Source organism: Vicia villosa, linkage group LG1, assembly GCF_029867415.1.
Source record: "Vicia villosa cultivar HV-30 ecotype Madison, WI linkage group LG1, Vvil1.0, whole genome shotgun sequence".
Taxonomy (NCBI): Eukaryota; Viridiplantae; Streptophyta; class Magnoliopsida; order Fabales; family Fabaceae; genus Vicia; species Vicia villosa.
In genome coordinates this window covers 250,018,489-250,043,820 of record NC_081180.1, presented here as the reverse complement: position 1 = coordinate 250,043,820, position 25,332 = coordinate 250,018,489, and the positions used below count along the sequence as shown (strand labels likewise).

The 25,332-nt window shown below is 35.4% G+C and overlaps 1 protein-coding gene across 1 annotated transcript; it reads left to right on the top strand.

Moving 5' to 3' along the window:
- The first annotated feature begins 981 nt into the window (after window positions 1-981).
- LOC131645137 (separase-like) lies at window positions 982-19,420 on the top strand. The gene is made up of 27 exons (XM_058915795.1): window positions 982-1,689; window positions 1,798-1,975; window positions 2,053-2,148; window positions 2,576-2,710; window positions 2,809-3,278; window positions 3,627-3,735; window positions 3,896-4,021; window positions 9,179-9,439; window positions 9,534-9,650; window positions 9,770-9,991; window positions 10,082-10,192; window positions 10,469-10,612; window positions 10,703-11,068; window positions 11,193-11,282; window positions 11,681-11,944; window positions 12,042-12,165; window positions 12,270-13,067; window positions 13,340-13,577; window positions 14,061-14,163; window positions 14,775-14,948; window positions 16,167-16,222; window positions 16,332-16,561; window positions 16,657-16,891; window positions 17,161-17,563; window positions 17,966-18,205; window positions 18,307-18,394; window positions 18,481-19,420. Exons 1-27 carry the CDS (start codon window positions 1,085-1,087, stop codon window positions 18,996-18,998), a joined length of 6,501 nt encoding a protein of 2,166 aa, XP_058771778.1. The 5' UTR covers window positions 982-1,084; the 3' UTR covers window positions 18,999-19,420.
- Window positions 19,421-25,332: the final 5,912 nt, after the last annotated feature.

The following is a 25,332-nucleotide window of genomic DNA, read 5'->3' as shown; positions in this document are numbered from 1 at the left end:
TGTTAAAATTTTTATATTTTATAACCATCGTGACTTCAGCGTGGACTGGAAAATTCGGGCAACAAAAGTGTAGGAGCAACTACTGGAAAGAAAGGTGCATCCACCATTGTTGCGATTGAGAAGTGCAGAAAATTCATAACTAACTTGCCAGTTTTTGGTGGAGGCGACCGCAAAAAAAGAAAGGAAACTTGGCGGTTGATAGTGATTGAGAAAGAAAATGTCTGTTGAGAAACTTGATTATGGTGAGGATATGAGAAAGAAGATGGATACGTAGGAAAGTGCTCTCAAAATAGAGGGACGTGGCCTACATATAGGTAGAAAGAGAGGGCCACTATAAAGGTGGGAAGAAGCTACCAAGCTCTAGAGAGTTGGAGGAAATTTTCTAGAGAGAAGGGATAACATCTCTCTCTTTAAATCCGTGCCTCTTAAACTCGAAGGTTACATTGTTAGCAAAATTGTCATATATTAGATTGTTAACAATATAATACACTATATGTTATATTTTTGTCTGAAAAATCGTATTTTATTTTTGATAATACTTCTCAATAACATGATATATTCATATTCAAATGAAAATAGAGAAAAGTTATTCTTACACTCTCTTTCGACACTACACTGCATTATTATACGGTTTTGTTTTTATATTTAATATTTTTTATTTATTTATCATGATACAAAGAAACACAAGAGTATTTTTAATATTATAATACACATGCTTGTCCAAAAAAAAAAGTTATAATACACATGTAAAACAACTACATATAGTCTTTATAACAAATTTTTAATATTATAAAATTTTAAATTAACAAAAAATACTATTAAATTAAATAAGTAATTGAACAATTTTACATAACTTTTTCAAAATTCCAATGATCCCACTAAATAAATATGCCGTTGTACTATTCATCTTGCATTTTTTTGAAATAAAATTGCAAACCGAAAAGGGTTGGTATTGGCGCCTTCAAAACTAAGCTCATTCACACACACTTCCATTTTCTAATTCTCATTTCATCACTTCATAAATCGCATTTACTCTCTCTCTCTCTCTCTCTCTCTCTCTCTCTCTCTCTCTCTCTCTCTCTCCATGGCTTCTCCAATCGAAGCTTCTCTCATCTCTAAGCTGAAAACCTCCGATTCTCCAGGTATCTACGCCCTAATCTCCGAATATCTCCGTCCTTTTTCCGATATTAAATCTTCTCAGAATGACAAAACCCTAATTCGAACATTAGCGAAACGTTTCGTACCATTCATCAACAGCTCGTTATCGATTCTCCCCAAACGTATTCCAGAGGTTTCAAATTCCGACGAGGTCTTAATCCGCGAGTTGTTCCAAGTTTATACTCTCTGTTTGAATTGTTTAGAAGCAGTGTGTTCTCAATTGGATTCGAAGCCGTTAACTATCCATTTCCTGAGACTTCGATTGATACATTGCTATGAGGCTTGTAGTCGGTTCCGCGAGGCTGAAGCTGAAGGGATTAAGCTTTTAGAGAGGCTTCGCGAAGGGAAGAGCAAGGGGAAGAAGATTCTTCCTGAAATTGATAAAGGTGGTGCTGTTGATAAGGAGTTATCCTCGTTGGTTGTTGATGTTGTTGTGAGTTTAGTGAAGTGTGCATCAATGGCTTCCGTTAATGATGATGGTTGCTTCGGAAGGGTGCTTCATTTGAGGGATGAAGTAAGCCCGTGGCTTGGGTAGGTCGATGTTTTTATTCTTTGGTTGCTTTCACTTTCACTTAATTTGCAACAATTGTCTATTTTGTATGCTACGAGACTGGTAAAATCTATTCAATACTGTTTCAGGGGGTTGGATTCTAATTCATATGAGAAATTTCACAAGGCGTTAGCATATCACTTGGGTAAATGTGCTTTAAGTTTCCTTGATAAGGCGTCATCTGCTGATAAAGATTTGGCGATCACTTTGTGCCGAACGACATTGATTGAGTATGCAAAATCTTCATTTAAAGATCAATTGTTAAAGGTAAACTAGTTATTTACTTTCAGTTATGTTTTTCAATAAACATTTCACTAACCATGCTGGTGAAATTTTGAATGCAGATTGCCCAAAAGATGTGCTCCATACTTTTCACGCTGGATGAGAATAAATTGTTGTATATCATGGATATACTGGATTGTTTTGCTTGTGAAAAGAAGGTAAGAATGTGTATGAAATTCTATGTCTAGAACTTGGTGATTTTGGATCAAAATTTGCTAATTTAGTGATGCCGTTTGTTCTTAATTCCATTCAATTGAAGGCCGTTAAATTCAATTTGTTAGAGCATTGGTACAAGTAATCATACAAAGCTACCCGACCTAGCTATTATGCCCTATGATGCATATCACCATTTAAGTTACCACCCAGTATTTGAGTTTTTATTGTTATTGCACTAATCTTACTTTGAAGAATTAAAAGTCTTACTTCAAAGAATTACAAGCTGATTTTGTTCATTTGACAAGTTTTGTGTGTCTACGTCCACTTTTTAGTTGCTAATTTAGTTTGTTTTACATCTAAACGCCAATGTTGGTATTTTCTTGTTGGAGTTCTTGATTTTATATTATTCTATTATATTTATCGTTCCAGGTTGAAGAGGGAAACGCCGGAATCGAGTTTATTGAACTTGTATATTATTGTGTCATTAAATGCCAGACTGCAAATGCAAGTTTTTGTCATACGTTTGCAGCATATTTGAACAAAACAGCAGAACATTATAAACAGGTATTTTATTCAGTGTGCCTTTTTTGTAGTTTTTATTTGTGCAGCTGTTTCAAGCTTTTGTATTCCGCTTTGATTGAAGTAATTTGGAATTTTGGCAGGTTATGAAACCCCTTAATTCAATACTGAGGCTTTATGCTGCTGGGTTACTCCTTGTTAGCTGTAAGTTGAAGTCTAGAGCTGAAGGTCTTGTATCCTCTTCTGGCACCACAAAATTTGAATGTTTCCTGGGAACTTTACTTGAAAATAAGAAAATACTACAGAGTTCACCACCTTTGCTCGGTTCCTTTCATATTTGCAGCAGAAGTAGTTGTATCTCACCTAGTGTTGAAGACCAACAATTTGATGGCCACACATGTACACAGTCAGCTTCCGATTGCAAGGTCTTTATTACTTACCAATCATTTTATGTAGAGGCATTGGAGTTTCTATGCCTACCGCTTGCTAAATCAGTAAATTCAGAAAGGAAACAGCTACTTACTGAAAAGACCGATGCTTCTACTATGACTATGCTTTCCACTGTTGAAGATGCATTTCATGCCCTTTGTCAATTTATTCTTTATAGTCCAAGGTATACTTGTCACTATTCAAATTATTTTGGTGACGTAGAGTTTTTCACGATCAGCTTATATGTCTTTCCATTTGATTCTCTGTCGGTTATTATTTTGATTTTATGGAAGAAAATAGTTTCCATTCCTTTTGTCATTTGTTTTATATTTGGGTTTGCTCTCTTTTATATCATAATTTTCACCCGTCACATTAACTCTTGAGTAGTTTCTAAGAACATATTATTTTGTCTACTGTTTATTTACAAGATATCTCAACAAGTTTGAAAGATTATTGCTTCTGTTAATTTCAATTTTCATCTTGTACTATTTGTAATGATAAATATCTAAATTCCACTTCTTTCTTACTACAGTTTTACATTTGAAAAGAATGATGATGGATTTGCCGAAAAGAGTAGAACAATGCCCTGCTTTACTTTGGCAGCTTTCACTCTTTCCTTCAAAACCAATCGTAAACTCCAGGTTCTCCTTAGTATAATGAAGTGCTGTCTAAGTGTTATCGTTTTCTAATTTTCTACTATAATATTTTTCCCACCAAAAATATTTTATTGAATTTCTTAAATGCTTGCAGAAAGCTATTCAGTCGTGTCTGATAAAAACTACTGTTCTTTGCCTCTTTCAGGAAAGCACACAATTGATTAAGCATGTCATTGCTAGCAAATGGATTGATATAGAAGGGTTAAAATACATAATTAGTTGTCTCTTTAATACTGCTTTGTTTTTCTACAAAAACAAGCAACCAGAAGAGGTATTCCATTCTGTTTTTTACTTGAAATCTTCCATGCAATGAAATATCTCATGAAAACATCATTCACTTGCTTTTTAAAATATTTCAACAAACATTTGAGCTCCTGGTAGGAGCCATTAGTCATCAGTAAGAGAAACAGACTTGTCAAAAATGAAGTATGCCGTGTAATATAGATAGAACCATTACAAGTATCTTATTTGGTTCATTATTGTTAAGATAGGTATTAGGTTTAAATTATAGTTTGTTGAGTAAATATCTCTATGATTAGGTTTGTTGGTTTTATTCTTATAATCAAGGGATTTAGTTGTAGATTTGATTGTAAAACCGTTAATGTATTTAAATAAAAACGGCATAACAAGATATTATTAAATGTGTTGGGATTTTTTTTAAATATCCCTCAGATTAGAAATTATTGATAATAACTGTTGACTTGATACAAAATCAAAACCAATTCATATTTATAGGATACATAGACTCAATCTAAATAAAAAAAAAATCATTCTTAGAATGTGTGGGTTTGGGCCTAACTCATCCCTCCAAAACTGATTTGTAAGGTATGTCAGGCAAAGATTGTCCCCACTCACAAACATATTTTCAGGCTTTATATTGTCTGATGTGATACTCTTAACATTAACACACCCCCTCACGCCAAGGTTGTGAATAATTTCTCTCAAGCAATTCAAATCATCTAATTTAACATGGTATAAGAGTTTGGTTCGATCCTCCTTGAACTATCTCATCACTATTCCGATGTCGAGTTCCCAACGCTTGGGAATATAATAATAGTTTTCTCTTTTTCGAGTGAGGTTCGGAATCATAGTTCTTTGTCTCTAGGTTTAGCCACCATCAAGGCCAAACCAAGTTTATTTTCAGTTTGGATGTTGGATGTCTAACAATTGGGGGTTGCTGCTGCTGCTGCGTTCATAGAAATTCAACTTCCGCATCTGACAACATGGCGACCATCGGATTCTTCAGAGTTTGTTAGTCCCCGAAACACCTCCGTCAACCTCTATCCCATGCGCTGCCACACACATTTCTGCGGCCATTAGTACAACCGCCGCTTTGAGGCCATGCCCCCCTTCCAGATCTCTGACAAGGTCGCCACTGGTCCTGTTAAACTCGTCTCGCCTTCCTAGTTTGTTGCCTTCCTAGTTTAGTTGAGACCTCTTCCAGTCTGTGGGTTTCACGTTTAAGGGGCGTCCTCCAGGTTTCTTTGCTGTTTCATAGGTTTTTTTAATGGTTGTGAACGTGCCCTGGTAGCTTCTCCATAGTGTTTTGGTCCTTTGTCACTGTGATTGCATCCCAATGTATGTCTGTTCAATAATTTAGGTCCTTGGTCACAATATTTTCACTGTTGCGCGTCTTTGTACACTGCTCATTTATTATGTTTTGTAGTGTTTCACTATATCTTGTTAGCGCATTTCTCATTGGTCCAGTTTTGCGGATCTTTTTATTTGAGGTTGTTGGTTAGCAACATCTATGTGTGTGGGGGGGGGGGGGGGGGGGGGGGGGTGGGGGTATATGTGGTCATATGTTAAGTCTTACAGTCAGTTCCAAGTTGTCCGATGATCATCTGTCCATGTCACTTTTGGCACACAATGCTCTTTGCCTTTTCTCAATTTTGTCTGTAATGGAAGGCTCTCCAATAGTATCAGGCAGTCCCTTCGCCTAATCAAAATCAAGGTTGAATCGTTGGCACCAATCACAAGTCACAAATGACATGTATCACTTAAGTTATTTTTTTTTCTTTTTTTGTAGTTAAGTTGTCCAACTATCGTCAATGTTGATTCGTTATCACCAATCACACTCTTAAGTTGGTTGTTTCAAGCAAAGAACATTATTTGACCCAATATCGATGCGTCCTTGTTTGGACGTTGTCTGAAAATTCAGTGTTATTGTGATATTGGTTTGTTTGGTTTGGTTTGATCTTCTATTTTAAAGCGTATATATGTAACAAGCTTAAAATCTTAGTGTGCTTTATCTTGAGTGGGAGTGTTAAGATATGTAATAGGTTTAAATTATAGTTTGTTAGTAAATATCTCTATGATTAGGTTTGTTAGTTTTATTCCTATGATCAAGGGATTTAGTTGTAGATTTGAGTGTAATCACTTGGTTATGAGTAAGAAGGCTGAGAGTAATTTCTCTCAAGTAATTCAAATCATCAAATTCAATATTATGTTAACTTAACAGCTTGGCCTAAAAACTTCAGGTATTTAGTAAGGACCCACAAGTGGCTTATATGAAAGGCCAATGGGGGTGCAATGTGGTTGAAAAATGAAATTGAATCTTGAAAATAAGTCTCTGAATAGTAATATGAAAACAAGGGTCACAATTCTTTGAAGAAACATACTACTATATTTGAATACTAAAAAAATTGAACAAAATGAAGATATTTCTCAGCTCTCAAAGCTACCAAATACTATGTGGATGAAAGAAAATTCTAAAATATAACTATCTGACTACTCTCTCTCCCCCCCCTCCCTAATAACCTGCCTGTTATACTGTTTTTGACAACATCACCTCTTCACATGGGATAACAACGTCCTCCTATATCAAATTTCCACCTTTCCCCTATTTTCTTCTAGAATAAACTCTCCATATCTTTGCTCCATGACTAAATTGATTAGCATTTGGCCTAAATATTCTCTGGGTATGCATTCGTGGTCTCTATTAGGTTGAAATGCGTCTAACTCTACATTGTACTAAAGGTGCACACTACTCCTAGCTGAAGCATAAGTTATAAGACGTGAGTTGTAAGAATGAAGTTATAGGTTATCCAATGAACCAGTCTTGTGCTTTGTACCTGTTGAGATCCCTCGATCTCATTAACTAGACACGAGGCCAAGTTTGTCTCTTTAAGTATTTGGCCGTCCTCACTTCTTGAGATTGTGTTGGGCTGAATTCTATTGAGATGGGATAAAACCCCATCCTATATTTGTTGTTGTGTCATCTGCATTTTGCTAGTAGTTTAGGTTTCTAGTACAAGGCATGACAGTATGCTGAATTCTTCCATCCACATTTTTGTGTGCTCCAAATTTTTAGTCCTTGGCGCGAGCGTGTGTATTAGGATACCATATTAATTATAAGTTAGAGTGAAGCTAAGCAAAAGTGGCCATGCCTTATCAATAGGTACAACAAGAAAAAAAACTACAAGAATATTTTTCAAATTGACATGGCTCATGAGACAAGGTAGACAATTTTGAATACTCAACATCTTTTGTATGTCTTGGCAAGACCAGGATGTCCCAACTATGTTTTGTCGTGGATGAGAAGATGAAAGTCCTCCACTAAATCTGCATGACGATCATCCAACTTGAACTCTAGTCCTAACAGAAGATATAATCTTTAGTGAAGGAAACAACACAGTCAAGAGAATAAGTCGAACAACAAATAGAATATAACTTAAGTAGAGACCCATAATCATTGTTTAAGAAAAATAAATTGAAAAGTAGCATATATAGAATAAAATAGAGTGAATGTAATTATGTTATTCCTCAGCTTGGTTTAACTAGAGAGATCACAATTAATATTCTTCAGTTTCTCCAGGATTATGTAAACCCATATTCCTTTTCAAATACCTTGAGCCATAACCATAAACCCGACTTCTGAACTACCACAACTCCTTGTTTTTTACTTATCCATGCCACAAGATTATCCCCGACACATGTACAATATCCAGGAGTTGACCTTATGTTTGTGATTGAACCTGCCTAGTCTGCCTTAGGGAAGATAAACACATTTCTCTAATTAGTGCTCTTAAAAGTTAGGCCCTTTCTAGGACTGACCTTCAAATATCTCTGACCAAAACCCTTAGTCACCAAGTGAGTTTTATACCTTTCAATTGATCCAAAAAGGAATCTTTCTCTAAGTTCTCCCCCCGAAGATGAGTATCATCAAAAAAAGATTTCTTTTTCCAAGCATGTGACATCTCGGTGACCTACATTTTATTACTTTTTGGATCAAACATATATGCTCCTTATGGGTTGGAAAGTACCCAACAAAAACACATTTTATAGCACATCGTTCAGGTTTGCCAAGATTCTTATGTTCATGGACAAAAGCTGTGCAACCAAATTTTTCTTAAAATCAAATCAGTTGAACCATGAGTAACATTAAAACATTCTTTGGAAATATGAATTAGAGTTTGAAATTAAGGACTTTGGAAGGCATTTGAAAATATGATTTGGAGTTTGAAATCTGAGGACTTTGGAAGCCACCTTGTTAATTAGCTAGGGTACTTTATTTGATTACACAATTGCTTCACTTCACCCCACATATTTTGATACTTTATTTGAAAAACGTAATGCTCTAGCCACCTCCAGTAAGTGCCTATTTTTTCTTTCAGCATAACGGTTGTTGCGATCGCAAACCACTATTGCATCCTCTATTAGAGTTTCTAGGATCAATTTCTCAAATTCTTTCTTTTAAACTGCTGTCTTTCTTAAGGGTATAAATTTCAATCCCAACCCTTTTAAGAGTAATGTTCAGTTTTTCATTCTATTATGTTCTTGCTCACAAACAGTCGTTCTGTTCTTCCTACTTTTAGTTCAATTCTATTATGTTTTTCTCTTCTTAAGTTTTATTGCTCTATACTATAGGTTCTTTAACTATTGAGCATGATAGTCTCTTTAGCTGCTTATTTTTCTATTTTTGAGTATTTGTGTTTACTTTGTGCATTGATTTTTAGCCTTTGCAATAATAGCTATCCCGCCGTCTAGCATTTTAGGGAGTTGGTGCTTTGCAATGCTATTTGAGATTAACATAGCTTTCTCCAACCCCATATAGAAATAAATAGGGTGAATGCTGTTATGTTTATTCCTCAGCCAAAGCCTGGTTTAAACAGGGAGAATACAATTAGTATTCTTCCTTGAATCAAGGAGAAATTTTAGGAAATAGAAACAAAATATTATGAAATAAAAACAGAAATCTGCACTATTAAAAAGAGAGAATAAAAGTAAGAGTGCTTAAACTAGGAGCAAAACACCTCCACTCCTGCAAGACTGCTGTATTCTTTCTATTGATCATGACTTTGCAAAATTAAATAAGTTCAAGTATTTAGATTGTGGTTAAACAATGACAATGTGAGTAAGTTGTGACTAAAAGTATGTATTATGAATTTTGTATCTTTTGCTAAGTTACTTTTGTTCTGGTATACAGGCTTCAAAGGTTCTAAACTTGTGCTGTAAAGTATCATGGCTCTGTATTAAATGCCACTATGGTAATCTGTCAGAAGATATTTTGAAAGAGTTTGTAATGGATGCTTACACAAGAAGTGCCTTGCTTTTAGATTTTCTTTACGAAACCAACAATCTTAAGATAGGGAAGAAATTGATTGAGACTCTTAAAAACTGGTCTACTGTTAGCGATCTGTATGAGAAGATTCCAGCTCCTATACCCGTGGTGAAGAAGTGGGTGAAGGTAGCATTACAAAGCATTTAAATTTTGTTTTCAACAGTTACATTTTAAGTTTGCTTCTTCCTATTGATTATTATATCATATTGTATGCATGTAGATTGAATGCAGACGTGTTACGGATGTTGATGACAAAGTTGATCCCCCTAGCTTGTACAATCTATTGTCATCTTCTACAGAATTGTCAAAGAGGAACATTGGCACAATCTTAGAGCAGGTTCAGCCACATTGTAGACATTTCCTTTGAATAGATACTTCATCACAATTATCCTGCTATGCATTTGATGTTTATTAGACCTTTTGTCTTTGTGTATCTTTTCCTCCTTGTCTGTTTAGGAACTTACTGCCTACGAGGAGATGAGTGATAAATACCCTGAATTTTGTCAGAAAATGCAACTAAATGTCACGAACATCCTCCTTCAAAATATATATACCACACCAATTAGCTGTTTTCAAAAGGCACACACTCTAGTCAGAAAGGGAAAGGCATTAAGATTTTCCGGCATAGATGGTGTCCGAGACTGCATTCATTGTTTGTCAGAAGCAATCGTCATTATGGTAAGCTCCTTCAACTATCTAACCACTATTTTCTGTTTAGCTTTTTATATGAGAATGTGTAGATCATTAATATGAAGTCCACTTCCGCAGAAGGATATTCCTGGTGAAATGTGTTCCGAAGCAATTCCTGTTTATCATCAATTGTGTGAGGCATATTGTCTACGAGCACTGTGTACCCAGGAAGCTGAACCTTGTTCAAAGGTACTAAACACATGATGATTTTTTCCACTTTGTCATTAGAGACTGTTTCTAACTTTTTTTCCGGGGCAGTGAATTTAACTGATGATGTCACAATTGTCAGTTTTCTTGGTTTTCCTTACATAAATGTTGAGGGATTTGGCAACTTCATTGATGTATTTTTTATTCTCATTTCTTTAAGTTTTCTTACAATTTTGAAGTATTTTAAAATTCTCATAACTCTCCGTAATCATTTTATTATTAATCAAACAAACCTATCTTTGATTGTGCATTAAGCAGCAAATTTTTGAAGATGTTAAGGCTGCTTTGGATTTATGGTTGGACATTTCTTGCCTGGATTGCTTTGAAGAGGGAGGATGTTCTGCATTGTCTGACCGTATAATGATTTTACTCTATAACATAATCGATTTATTACACTTGAAGGTCTGTTTTTCTTCTTAAGTATTATTGGTTTATGTAGTTTTTGCATAAGATACATGGAGTGAGAGTATTTTGGTTTCAACATCTCTTCAGGGTTTCATGAAACTCTTCAATAATGCTTACCAGCTGTTGATCAGAATGTTCAAATTGAAGAGTGTCCCAGTGGAGAAGTGGTTGACCTTATTGTGGGAAAGTAGGAGGCTTAGTCACGCGCTATGTGTTTCGCCTGTGAATGAGGCTTTCATCCTGAATTCATTGGATGAGTTTAGCGATCTTTCAAATATTAATTTTTGGTTGCATAATCTTAAGGGAAACCAATCCTCATTAATAGGGTTTCAACAAAATTTCTCTTTTTTGTTTGCAAGCTCTCATAGGAGTTCTTGTGACCACAGTAGCTCTTTTCAAGTAGAAATCACAGTTGACGAAGTTCAGAAAGCTGCACTCAAACTGATTTCAAATGTATGGCCCTTCTTAGACATAATTTATCATGTTTTTTTTTTTTGGAATAGCACATCGTTAATTTATATTTACACCTTTATTTTATTTAAGCTCATCACTCCATTCTCTGTTAATCTTCTCCTAGGATCCTGTTCCGAGTCATTGCACTTTTCTTGCTGGATATCTTTATAGTGATTTGTGCGAAAGACTCATTGCAAATGGGAAGTTAATAGAGGTAAGTAACAATGTTTTTGATTTTAGTCCTGGCAATACTGATCATCACCCCTTTAACTTAACTATACCATTGCTATTTGAAGCATGTCTCATATTTGTCATAAGTGCCGCTTTTTGTGTGCGAGATTGCAGTGTCGGTGATGGATTTTAAACTTCTCTGTTTTTTCCTTTCTAGTCAGCCAAAACCGGGTTGAACTTGTCAATGTTTTTTCTACCCTAACGATCTTCTGAGTTTTTTCTACCCTAATGTTTTAAACTTCAAAGCTGTGTGTTTTTTATGGGCATTTACAGATGACGTATCAATGAATGTCATGATTTTGTTTTGTTTTACATTTCTTTGCCCTTGCCTTGTTTCCTGACTTATAGTATTTCTTGTCTTTTTTACTTATTACTTATTAGGCTCTTTCATTTGCAAAAGAAGCCCACAGATTACATGCCCAACTCTTCAAAGTGAAGTTTAGACACATTTTTCAGAAGGATAATGAAGAGAATAATATAAAAGTTGATTTTTCGAAGAATCTTATGGATGGTGTTGATAAAATTGAAGTTGGCAAATCAGCTGTCAGGGAGGTTTTTCTATTTGATTCGATATCATGGGACTCAAAAGACAATTATCTGAGTCCTTGGAAAATTATGCAGTGTTACCTTGAGAGCACTCTCCAGGTTTGGCTTATATCTTGTCATCCTATCATATATGGACTTATAGTATTTGTAGAGAAGCTTTTTATGGACTTCATTTCAATGCCATATATACATGCAGATAGGAGTCATCTATGAAATTATTGGAGATGCAATTGAGGCTGAAACCTATATTCGATGGGGGAAAGCAATATCCTGTTCGCTTCAGTTGCCATTGTTTATTGTTGCTTTCTCTTCCCTCTTAGGTGTGTAAGTTACTTGTAGCCTTATTCCCCCATTGTATTGATAGGTTTTGTTCTCTATTTTTAGTGTACAATTAATTTGCCATTTTTTTGCTTTGAATTGCTAGGAAAACTATACCTTAGGAAAAGACTTTGGGATTTGGCAGAAAAGGAACTTCTATGTGCCCAGCAGATTTTGAATGATAACAGCACACCATTTTGTTGCTCAAAGTGTAAATTAATACTTGAAGTTACTCTTCACGGGTATCTTGGAGATTTGTGTCAAAGTAAATTTAACGCTCGTGAAGAGGGTGTTTCTGAAGAGACTGCAAAAAATTGGTACACATCAGCTCTGAATAAATTAACTCTTTCTGAATGGAAAAACCCTCTGAGTTGTCCTGAAGACAATGGTTATGCAACTGCAACAGATGCAAAATGTGCTGCTGGAAAGACTTGTACTTGCTCTATAATGAATGAAGCTGGTGAAGATGTAACTAAATGTACTAAAGTAGGGCCAGTAACCAAGATTGAACCCAAACCAAGTAGAAAGTCTAAAAATTCTGCCAAGGTTATATCAAAAGAACCAACCATAGTAGTTGAGAATAAACCAAGGTTAACTCGTTCCAGATATCGATCTATACAGAACCAGCATGCTAACATTTCTAGGAAGTTAGAAGTCAATGAAAATGAGGAAGGTAACCAAATTTCAGACCAGTCTGACATGCTTAGTCGGAGAGAGTCAATTTCAATGGAGACAGGTTGCAGCATTTCTTCTAAGTGTGCAATATCATGCATTTTGTCTAAAATGAAGTGTTGGAACTACCTTCCGTCTGAAGTTGTGAAATCTGGATTGTTGAATGACTTTATTATTCTCAAATGGGAGTTTGTTCGCAGGAAACTTTCAATGAAGCTTCTCACTCGAGTAGGTATGTGTACCATTTCACATTTTTTGTCTTGTGTAAATGCATGATTGTGCTGTTGTCATTTGCACCTAATGAATAGAATGGTAACACATTCATAATTTTTAAGCATTATCTGTAACTTCACCAGATTAAGCTTGAATGAAATGGAATATAGTTAGATTTAAAAAAAATTGAATGTTATGTCATTTTACTCGAATCCACTTTATACCACCAATCCAAATATATGGAATAAATTTTTTGCCTTTCCTTTTTCTAATATAAATGTTCATCTGCAGTGAAGTGTTTTGCATATCCTGGTCAAAACGATGAAGCACAGAAAATTCTTCTAAAAAGCATGTCGCTTCTGTTTGGCAGAAACACATTCTGCCACAGTTTTTCATCAATTCCTCTAGATTCTTTTCACCAATTGGTTGCTAAGGAGATACCAGGAGATGTATTCGCCATTGAGCGCGCAGAGATAGTTTATAGCATATGTTGGTATTCTTTGAAATGCTATCATTCCAAGTTTACAAGGTAGGTTTTGGCATCCAAAACATTCTGACAGTGCCTGGCCTGTCATTTCAGCAATAATATATGACTGGTTTACTATACTTTTTGACATGCTTTCAGAAAATGTTTGCGTCTTCTGAATATGGCTTTTAAGCTGTATGTTTGTCATCAAGATAAACGTGTTTGCTTTACTAGGAGTGTCATCTATGTTGTAGTAGATAAAAGTTGGCAATTTTTATCAGGCATTTATCCAATGATATTCCGATAAAAAAAGCACCTGAAAATTGTAGCAAAAATATTGTTTTCTAAGTCGAGTTTTTTTCCTGCTCTTCCAAATCCCTTATGCCCTTGTGGAAATCTTGTATTGCTTTCCAACTTTCCAATATTCTTACAATAGTTTCTCCCTATGAGTTATGTTTATAAAATTTGTTATATTTGCTGCTTTGGGAACATAAAATTTGATAACTAACTTTTATAGACTTGGGGCATTTTGGTTTTTCCTTACAGGAACATTTTTTGTAATCTATCTCACATCAAGTTTGAAGACATCGTTTCTTGGCTGATTGTAGCTTTTGTACTCTCTCGTGAGGTTCCCATAGTTTTTCAAAAGGTCGTATTCTCTATCTTCATGTTATTATTTTGTGACAATTTCGCATGATTTGTTTAATTTTTATAATAACTGGCTATAATCTCGTAATTATGAACACCTCATATGTTGATACCTGTCTTGACAACTTTTAAAGCTAAATAAAACAAAACTAAATCTGAAGAATGTAACTCTTGGATTTCTACAACTTTCTATTATGCTAATTGAAATCCACATCCCGAATGTGCAAGGCTCAAATATGTACCCTCTTCCTTATTTAGAATTGAAAGTTAAGTAGAAGCTTCTGATATAGCAACCTACATAGGGGGTAAGTAAAAAGTTATCCACTTTGTAGAATTCAAAGAAATTCAAAATTTTAAAACTTGGAAATTTGATATAACAGGTCGTGGTGTACTTGTTGTCAGAAATTAACTTGATGATTCATGTTGTTTTATGAAGTACAAACACACAATGTGTTGCTTAACAATCCTTTTTTATGGCGTGCGAATCCATGACGTGTTGCTTAATAATTCCAAATCTTAGCTTTTTGATCTCTTCCTTGGTTTTACTATTATTTTATCACTTGAGCTCTTTCACAATTTATGATCTTAATTTTGGTAATGATACTGCAACAGGTGTCAAAATTACTTGCTGTGGTGTACACGGTTTCTTCCTCGAGTGAACAATTTTCAATGCCATCTTTTAGCAAAGTTTTCGATGAAAATTATTGGTCTTCATACTTCCACCAGGCTTCAATTGGAACTCATCTTACATACCAGTTTCTTTCACATTTGACTGGGAGATGCAAGGTACAGTCTCTTGTTGATGTTATGACAGGTCTTAATGTTTATCAATATTGTGTCAAGTGTACATACGCTAACTTGCTTATATAGACTATGATGTACCTAACGTACCTGATTAATAGGCCGAATACAATGCTTAACATAGTACACAGTATATGCCTATTTGCAAATACGTTAACTGAATAGTTTTGTTGCCGAGCCCTCTAGTTGATGCCCTGACAGAATGTAGATTGTAATAATCAAGTCACTATCCAACTTCTGCTCGGTGAAGTGTCAGTCTATTTCAAGACGTTTTTTTTCTATCTTGTTGAACATGATTATGAGCAATACTAATATCCAATTTATCATCACAAAACAACTTCATAGGACCTTCATGGTGTATCTTCAAGAAACTTAGTACAATATTCTCTGTTGGATTATTTTATGTGATAATGACATCATCAACATAACAAGAAATTCAATTAGTTTTTCTCACTGTGAATGTTTAGGGAAAAGTGTGTGACCTCTTTTGTTTTACAGCCCAATCACACAATCACTTTTGTGAACATCTCAATTGTATGTTCTAGTAGATTTCTTTCGCCCATATAAGGCCTTCCTCAATCTTCTCACATTGTTTGTTCCACCTGTGAGACCAAATATTTGAGGAATATGCATATGCATCCTCTCCTCTAAGTCTCCATGCAAAAAAAAAAAAAACATTTTGACATCAAACATGTGCAGTTTCCACCTAAAGTGTGCTACAAGGACTCAAATGATACGAGTTCATGGAAGGTATCATGATAGAGACAAAACTCCCACAAGTGGGAGGATGGTAGTACTTCACAGACTTTTCTTATGTGAAAACCCAGAAAATACACTTGATTGCACGATAATCCAATTTACTTTGGTGTTGCTTATGGACATGAACAAAAATAAAACCAAATACTTGAGGCTCTAGACTTTGCATGATAGGATCATAAAGGGGAGTGTGTGATCACTAACTGAATAGGACTAACATTACCTAAGATACTAAATAGTACTCTCATTCATTACCTTCCACTTTGTATTTATGATAAGAGTGAATACATTAATATATTATAAGAGTATTTTAGTAAAAACATTTCTCTTTCTTTTATTTATACATTTCTCTTAATTTGCGCGAATTAGTCAACCGAATCAGTTATTTTGGGACCAAGGGAGTATATGACAAGCACAGCGCATTAAATTAATCAATTTCAATTTCAGGATCCACATGTTACTGGATCTTCTTTCATCAATGAAGTCACATTTGATTCACTCAGGTAACAATTGTTCTTATTTCATCAATGAAGTCACTTATAATAAGGCAATGAATCAATTCAAGCACAATCTGAAGCAATACTGTGTTGTGTGTGTTTCTCCGTGTTGCAGGGTTGCTCCTGATTCTACTGTAGATCTTGCAGAATATGTGAAGAAGTTTTTTGTCGGTCTTCCACACACAACTATCATCAGTATAAGTTTGCTAGAACCGGAATATACTAGTTTACTTAAGGAGTTGTTGCCTTATCCTGCATGTGTTCAAGCCTGGATGTTGGTTTCACGGCTGAATTTTAAGACTGAACCTGTTGTGATGTTATTGCCTCTGGATTCTGTTTTACAAGGTATATAACTACTCTTGGTACATAGTACATCATATTAAAGTCTGGATTCATGAAGTTTGACAAGGTAACTTCTAATTGCTTACCACCTTTGTCAGATGAGGGTGATCTCAGTACTGGTTCAGACCTTTTTGAAATCTTTCAGAATCCTAGTAAAGTCTGGCATTGTCCATGGGGTTTTACAATGGTTGATGACCTTGCACCAGCCTTCAAAACCATTTTGAAAGAGAATTACTTGTCATCAACGGCTCGTTTTGAAGATACAATGCAGAATAGGATATCATGGTGGAAGCAAAGAACAAACCTTGATCATTGTCTTGATAAATTTCTGAGGTGCACCACTTCTATACGATTTCATCAATTTCTAGACTTTGATTTGAGAATGTATCTTGCATATTTTGTATCCTTTCTCCGTAGTTGAACAACTATGGACTTTATACTTTCATTACTAGCAAACTTAAAATTTAAAACAGCAGTATGCACGTTGGCATCATTGACAGCGTTGAATTAGTTTTAACCTTCAAGAAACTAATTGTTATTCTGTCAACAAAAAATAGAAACTAATTGTTATCTCTCCTTGTGCAATTGTCATATCTTACCAGGAACCTTGAAGATTTGTGGTTTGGTTCATGGAAATGCTTGCTTCTTGGAGAATGGTTAAATAGCAAAAAATTTGACTCGGTGCTTAAAAATCTTGTGAATGATCTAAGATCTAAGTGCAAGTTGAATGTAAATGAGGGTATTCTTAGAATTGTTCTTGGAGGCTCCAAATATATTAGTGAAGGAAAGACATTGATTTCACAACTATGCTCAAAGAAAGACTGCTACATTGCTAAAGGAGGCTATTGTGCTGGACCAAGGAGTGGGATTTTTTTAAATGAAGCCAACAAATTAGTTTCATCAGAGGTTGCTTTTGAACTATTAAATGAAGCCTTAAATATGCTGGAAGTGGATGACCCTGTGAATAGAGAGCCTGTAATTCTTGTGTTGGATTCTGACGTGCAGGTAAATCATTTGTTCTTGACATGCTTATTGTGTTGTCTTGAAATAGTTTGAAGCATTAAATTCTACTTCTTAAATTATTAAGAATACATCATTTAGTGGTACTGTGAAATAGAATGCTTATACTTTTTTAAGTTTATTTCATCCTTCTATGTTGAAATGAGCATTAGCTTTTGTTTGTTTCATATTTCAATAATCAATATGCATATGCTTGATAATTGACATTTGAAATAGTAGTATTTTTAATAGATATAATCAGATTGTATATGCTTGATAATTGACATTTGAAATAGTAGTATTTTTAATAGATATAATCAGATTGTATTTGTATATATTTTTGGTGGCCTTGTGTGCTTTTAATCAATTAATACGGGCTTCAATAACAAATCTCTACTGTTGCAACAGATGCTCCCGTGGGAAAATTTACCCATTCTAAGGAACCAGGAGATTTACCGCATGCCTTCAGTCAGTAGCATCTCTGCTGTTCTTGATAATGGCAACAACCATAGGGAACAAGTGGGCAAGAATTTGACGCCCTTTCCTAATATAGACCCTCTGGATGCTTTTTATTTAGTAAATCCAGATGGTGATCTTGGTGGCACTCAGATTGAATTTGAGAATTATTTCAGAGATCAAAACCTTGAGGTAATGTATTTGTTCAAATTGATAAGAATAGCCAAGAATATTTATGTCTATTATGTCCAGTGAATATTTACGTCTTCTTTTCTTATCATGTTACTTTACAGGGAAAGGCGGGTTCTAAGCCCACCGTTGAAGAATTAGCTTCTGCATTGGAGAATCACGATTTATTTATGTATTTTGGGCATGGAAGCGGTAAAGACTAAAAAAAATCTAAAATGATACATAATGCCTATATTATATTGTCATTCCATCTTATTGAATTGCATCTGTCTTCACAGGAGTACAATATATTTCCACGCGTAACATTTTAAAACTCCAACAATGCGGTGCCACACTTCTGATGGGGTGCAGCAGTGGTTCACTGACTTTACATGGGAGCTATGCACCGCAAGGTGTTCCCCTGTCATATTTGTTGGCCGGTTCTCCATCCATTGTTGCCAATCTATGGGAGGTAACAGATAAGGATATAGATCGGTTTGGCAAAGCTATGTTTAATGCCTGGTTGAAAGAAAGATCAGAAGTTGCAATGCAATGCTTGCAGTGCAACTTAGAATCAGAAGAATCTGAGGCCATGAATTTGAAGGGCGGCAAGGGTAGAGCAAAGAAAAAAGCCCCAAAGAAGAAATCAAGAGAATTGCCTGAGAGTGATTCACCTAAGAACAACTGTAGCCACAGACCCAAAATTGGAGCTTTCATGGGCCAGGCGCGTAATGTTTGCAAGCTTCCCTTCTTAACAGGGGCATCTCCTATATGCTATGGTGTTCCTACTGGAATTTGGAAGAAAAAAGATATTTAGCCTTACCAAGAGGTGACCTCCACAACCACTAATGTTGTTGAATTGCATTAAAGGAGTTCATCTATGATCTATCCGACTTTGCCAATTCAACTCAAGAAATAAGAATCCTACAATACAAACTCTAACTGGCAGTTCTATTTATTTATTCTTGAACCCTGAAAATGGGGGCATACAAACAGGGATTCTAGGGAGTTTGAATATTTTAGTTCACCTTAGATTGGTAATTGAGCCTTGCACTGGCTGTCCATTATTTTGATTAAATGACATTTGTAAATGTGTAACTGTAAGCTTTCTTGATAGAAACACATAAGTCCCGCCTTGGGACAGGAACCCCTGTCCAAAATGGTGCAGGGTATTCAATAGTAATTATATGGAAATTGAAATCTTACATATCTTATTCAATGTAAGTTTTATTTGGTACACATCATGTCAACAATACTAGTCCAATTGTAATGCATGATTAAGTAATTTTTTTTTGGATATACAAGTTAATCACTTATCAAAGTAATGAATACACCATTTTTTTGTATGCAAAAGTTACTGTTATTTTATCAAATGTTTAATGTTTGATGGAGCTATGTTTAGCAACCAACTGGTATAGAAAAATTATGAAGAAATGTTTTGTTGAACCAAATGAAAAAGATAAAGAAAAAGTTAATGAGAAACAAGTTGAGAAAGATTGTCAGCTCAACGAAAAAGCTTTGATTTTGATATGTCAATTTGTGGAGCTATATGTTTTTGAGAAAATTTTCCATGCCAAAACAACTAAGGAAGGTAGGGAAATATTACTTAAAATATATGAAGGTGCTGACTTAGTTAAACGGGCGAGGTTGCAAGGATTAAAACATCAATTTGAGCTAATGGAGTAAGGAAGAGATGAAAGCATTCATGACTATTTTTCACAAATGGACAAACTAGTCAATGAAACAAAATCCAACAACGATGACATAAAAAAGAAGGAAAAGATGTCACCACAATGACTTTAAATGATTTGCAAGCATCTTTAGAATCACGTGAGATGCAGATGAACGAGAGATCAAGTGGCACATTTGAGCAAGCTTTAAAGGCTCAAACAAATGTGAGAAATGAGGGGCATGTGCAAAGAAGGTCAAACCACTTTCAAAGAGGAAATAGTTCCAAAGGTAGCTTCAAACCGGCTTAAGCCAAAGAATGCAAATCTCATATTCAATATCTTAATTGTAAAAAGTATGGTCACTATGGTCGAGAATGTGGTGCAAAATCAAGTGATATTAGAGATAGCCATGCTCGAGTTGCAAAAATAGAAGATGATATGAAAATGGTGTTTAAAGCATGTCATGTAGTAGCCGATAAACATGATGACCAATGGTTGCTAGATACTGGTTGCAGTAACCATCTAATTGATAATAAGGAACAATTTTCCAACTTAGATGAAAGTTTTCATAGCATAGTCAAACTCGGTGATAATTTAAAACTTCAAATATTAGGAAAAAGAAAGATCACCAACAGGTTGAAGGATGGATCTTTGAATTATCTTTTTGATGTATTCTATGTATCTAATATATGTCAGAATCTCTTAACCGTTAGACAACTTTCTGAGAAAGGCTATGATTTAAACTTCAACAAAAGAGGTTGCACTATCAATGATGCAGAAATGAGTCTCATAACAAAGACAAGCATGTCAAGGAATCATCTATTTTCAATGAGCATCAAGTATGATGCTAATATGTGTTGCAAAGCAGTAGCTATTGATGATAACTGGCTTTCGCACATGCATCTTGGACACTTCAACTTTGAAAGCATAAAGTTTCTTGCAAATAAAAATGGGTTACTAGCTTGCTTGTTATCCAAGTTCCTGATCAACTATGTGAAGCTTTTGTAGTAGGAAAGAAGCATCAAGATATTTTTTCCTAAAGGGAATACATGGAGAGCTACAAAACCACTTGAGTTTGTGCACTATAATTTATTCTATGTGGAAGTACCATCCAATGGAGATAATAAATATTTTATTACTTTCATGGACGACTTTAGTAGGAAGACATGAGTTTATGTTTTGTAAAATAAATCGGATGCTTGTGACGCACTAAAAAGATTTATGGCGTAGGTTGAAAGGCGAAGTGGTTATACTCTGAAAACCTTAAGAACCAACAAGGGAACAAAGAATATTGTCTGTGATGATTTCTTAAAAAAGAAGGGAGCTAAGCATCAAATGCTTGCAAGATGCACTCCTCAACTAAATGGAGTGGCAGAAAGGAAGAATAGAACAATCATGGATAATGTGAGAAGCATGTTGCATTGCAAGAATTTACCCAAGAGTTTTTGGGCCTAAGCAGTGACTTTGGTAGTATACCTTTTAAATAGGTGACCACTGAAAAGTATATATGATAAAACTCCAAAAGAAACCTGGATTGGGCAAATAGCCAAATTTGAGTAACTTAAATTTTTTTTGGTTATATTGCTTATGCACATGTTCTAGATCAATTGAGGAAGAAGTTTGATCATAAGGCAGAAAAATGCATCTTTGTAGGATATAGTGAAGAAACAAAAGCTTATTAATTGTACAATTCATAAACTCATAAGGTAGTCATCAGCATATATGAATGTTACCTTTGATGAAGATGGATATTGGGATTGGTCCAAAAAGGAAAAAAAGGGTTCTTGCATGTACTAGTTACTATAAATTAAGAGGTAGATGATAAAGTTGATGAACTATCCACTGAACCAACATAAAACTCACCACCTCATAAACATCCATAAAAGGAGCGTCATCCACCTTCTCACATGAAAGACTATGAAGTTGGTCAAGATGATAATCCTGATGATACAGAGGAAGAAATTACTTATTATGCCTTATTTTCCGTTGTGATCCTATGACATATGAGGAAACAACCAATAAAGATTGTTAGATGAAAGAAATGGAGGAAGAAATTCACGCGATTGAGAAAAATAATACATGGGAGTTAACTACACTTCCAGAAGGAAAGAAGCCAATTGGAGTCAAGTGGGTATACAAAACAAAGTACAATGCATAGGGAGAAGTATATCGCTTCAAAGCACATCTAGTAGCAAAAGGGTACAAACAAAACCTGACATTGATTATTTTGAAGTTTTTATTCTAGTTGCTAGAATGGACACGATATGCATGATCCTTTCCCTTGCTATCCAAAATCAATGGAAGATATTTGAGATGGATGTCAAGTCTGCTTTCTTGAATGGTGTGCTTGAGGAAGAAGTTTACGTAGAACAACCACCAGGTTATTTACAAAGAAATGAAGATAAGGTGTACAAGTTGAAGAAATCACTTTATGAATTGAAGCAGACACCTAAAGTTTGGTACACATGTATTGACACATATTTTATCAATAATGGATTCCACAAAAGTCCTTATGAGTGTGCTTTATACATAAAAGCAAACAAGGATGGTAATGTTGTTATTGTTTGCTTGTACGTGGATGATCTTATCTTCACCGGTCACAATATTAAATTGTTAGAAGATTTCAAGGAGAACAGGTCCACTCAATTTGAAATGACAGATATGAGCCAAATGTCTTATTTTCTTGGTATTAAAGTGAATTAGATAGATGAGAGAATTTTTATTTCACAAAAGAAATATGCAGCAGATATTCTGAAGAAATTTAAGATGGAGTCATGTAAATCAATTCTACCTCTAGTGGAAGAAAGATTGAAATTTTAGAAGGCTAGTGGGAAGCCTTAGGTATTTGACAATAACAAGACATGATATCGTTTATGGAGTTAGACTTATAAGTAAATTCATGGACTCATCAAGACAATCACATTGGCAAGCTGCAAAAAGAATTTTGAGGTATGTCAAAGGAACAATTGATGAAGGAATTTTTTATTCAAGTTCTACCAAGCCAGAGTTGATTGGATACACAAACACTGATTGGGCAAGTTAAACCGAAACTCAAAAAAGAACTTCGGGTTATTTTTTCCATCTCGTTACATGCATGTTTTCTTGGTACTCTAAGAAACAACAAGTAGTTTCTTTGTCAACGTCATAGGCAAAGTACATAGCAGCAACAAATTGTGCTACTCATGCAATTTGGTTGTGGAGAATATTAAGTGAATTTCACTATCAATAAGAGGGTCTGACGAAGATATTTTGCGACAACAAATTAGCGATTGCTCTAACAAAGAATTCAGTGTTTCATGGGTATAGCAAACATATTGACATTAAACATCACTACATTTGAGACTTAATAAGATAAAGAAATTGTGGTGGAGTATTGCACTTCAGAAGATCGAATTGGCGATATTTTTACAAAGCCACTCAAAACCAATTTATTCTTGAAGATGAAGAATATGATGAGAATGTTAAAACCAAGTTTAACGAAGGATGTTAGAGATGAAAAAACTTGGCATATTTGAATTTGGTTAATAAGGGAAACCATATCCTTACAGATGCTTTAGAGATATGAATTAAATAATAAATTAGTTTCAAGGGAAGCCTTGAATATTGGAAGAACTTTGTTTATCGAAGCTAAAAATATACAAGTACTCATTAGTATAAATAATTGTTATTAATTGCAATGATGTACTCATCAACAAATAAAAACACTTGTAAAGAGAAAGCTCAAGTGAGCTTGTGTGTTACAAAAGAACTAATTGTTATTTTAACTTCATTAAGACAATTCAATTTATTTTGCCAACATCTAAGGACACTTTATAAGGGGTAAAAGTGGGTGGAAAAGCTGAAGTTTTAAACTTAATTCTATTTAATGAATTGTCTTGTTCAATAGTAAGTTGAAAGAATTGCGTGGAGGTAGGGCGAAGGCGGATTGACCCCGAATGAATTTTTTTTTTAATAGGCAATGATATTAAAATGGAGTTAAAGGGAAACTCCAACCGATACACACAGAAAACTCCGACTACTCACAACTAATGAGCGGAAGGATATTCCAAGAATGAAAATTACAATTTACAGACAACTTATAACTAGCCTTAATCCACCTCCAAGAAATTAGAGTGATCTCAGACATACACTCCGTAAAGCTATAAGACTTTCCTCTAAAAATGACCGCATTGCGCTTTAGCCAAATACTCCAAACCGATGCAAGCCAAATGACCGCGACAATGTGCCTTCTATTTAAATTCTTCACCTTCTCACAATGCATGAAGAACTCCTCAAACTCATCCAAGGTGATCTCCGTCGTGCCCATCCAATCAAAAACCTTCGACCAAATCCTCGAAACAATTCCGCAGTGACGCAACAAGTGATTTAGACTCTCCATATCCTTCTTACAAAACACACAGAGTAAATCATTCATAGGAGCCACAATGCCTCTCTTGAAGAGTTGATCCTTTGTTGCTATCCTTCCAAGAATTACCCTCCATCCAAAGCAAAGAATTTTTGACGGCACCTTGACCTTCCACAAGTGGTTTATAGCCAACACAAGGGCTGCATCTAACGGAGGGGATGACAGCTTTTCCTTAAACCTGTTATAACAAGAACTGACAGAGAAATTACCATCCGATGTTGCAGCCCACACAAAAGCATCCTCCGATTCCGGCTGAACCGGATAATCCTGCAAAAAATCCACTAGCTGCTGCACTAAATCCGGATTACCTGCTGACCCTGCCGAAAACAGAGCTGGACAATTCCACTCCCAGCCAGAGGCAGTAGCGCTGCCAGCTGCAGCCACCGATATTAGGTGGTCCGCGGCCACCGCAAACAGATCCGGCACCGCCTCCCTCAACGGCTCCCTACCAGCCCAGCAAGCATACCAAAATGGAACCCCACCTACATCCCCCAGCTTGCACTCAACAGCCCCGGCAAAATGATTTTCCCCAAGATACGCGAAATTATCGGATATAAGTAAATCCCTCCACCAAATAGAATCCTTGTTATTAACCACACTAATGTCTCCAACAAGCACTTTTAGAGCCGGATTTCCGTACCTATGCTTAAGAATACCTCTCCACACCGCTTCCTTTTCCGTAAGTATCTTCCACTTCCATTTGCTCAACAAAGACACGTTGAGAATTTCCACATTCTTCACTCCGAGACCGCCTTCCTCACGCTTTTTACAAACGGTATCCCACCCTACCCAATGAATAGATTTCTTGTCCTCTCTACCACTCCAAAGGAACCTACTTTGAATACTCCTTATCTCACTTAAGACTTTTGCGGGAACTTTATAGAAAGATAACAGGTAAATCGGGATAGCATTAAGGACCGCATTAATCAACACTACTCTCCCCGCCACATTAAGATGAATCCCCCTCCAACCGGCCAACCTATTCCTCAAGTGCTTTAAAAGATCTTTCCACATCGATAACTTCCTCGGGCTATCACCAACTCTAACGCCTAAAAATTTAAAGGGAAGAGAATCAA

Coding starts and splice junctions, on each gene's coding strand:
- LOC131645137 (XM_058915795.1), top strand. CDS start 1,085: ATGGCTTCTCCAATCGAAGCTTCTCTCATCTCTAAGCTGAAAACCTCC. Junction 1,976..2,052: donor TTAAAGATCAATTGTTAAAG/GTAAACTAGTTA, acceptor TTTTGAATGCAG/ATTGCCCAAAAGATGTGCTC. Junction 11,283..11,680: donor CAAATGGGAAGTTAATAGAG/GTAAGTAACAAT, acceptor ATTACTTATTAG/GCTCTTTCATTTGCAAAAGA.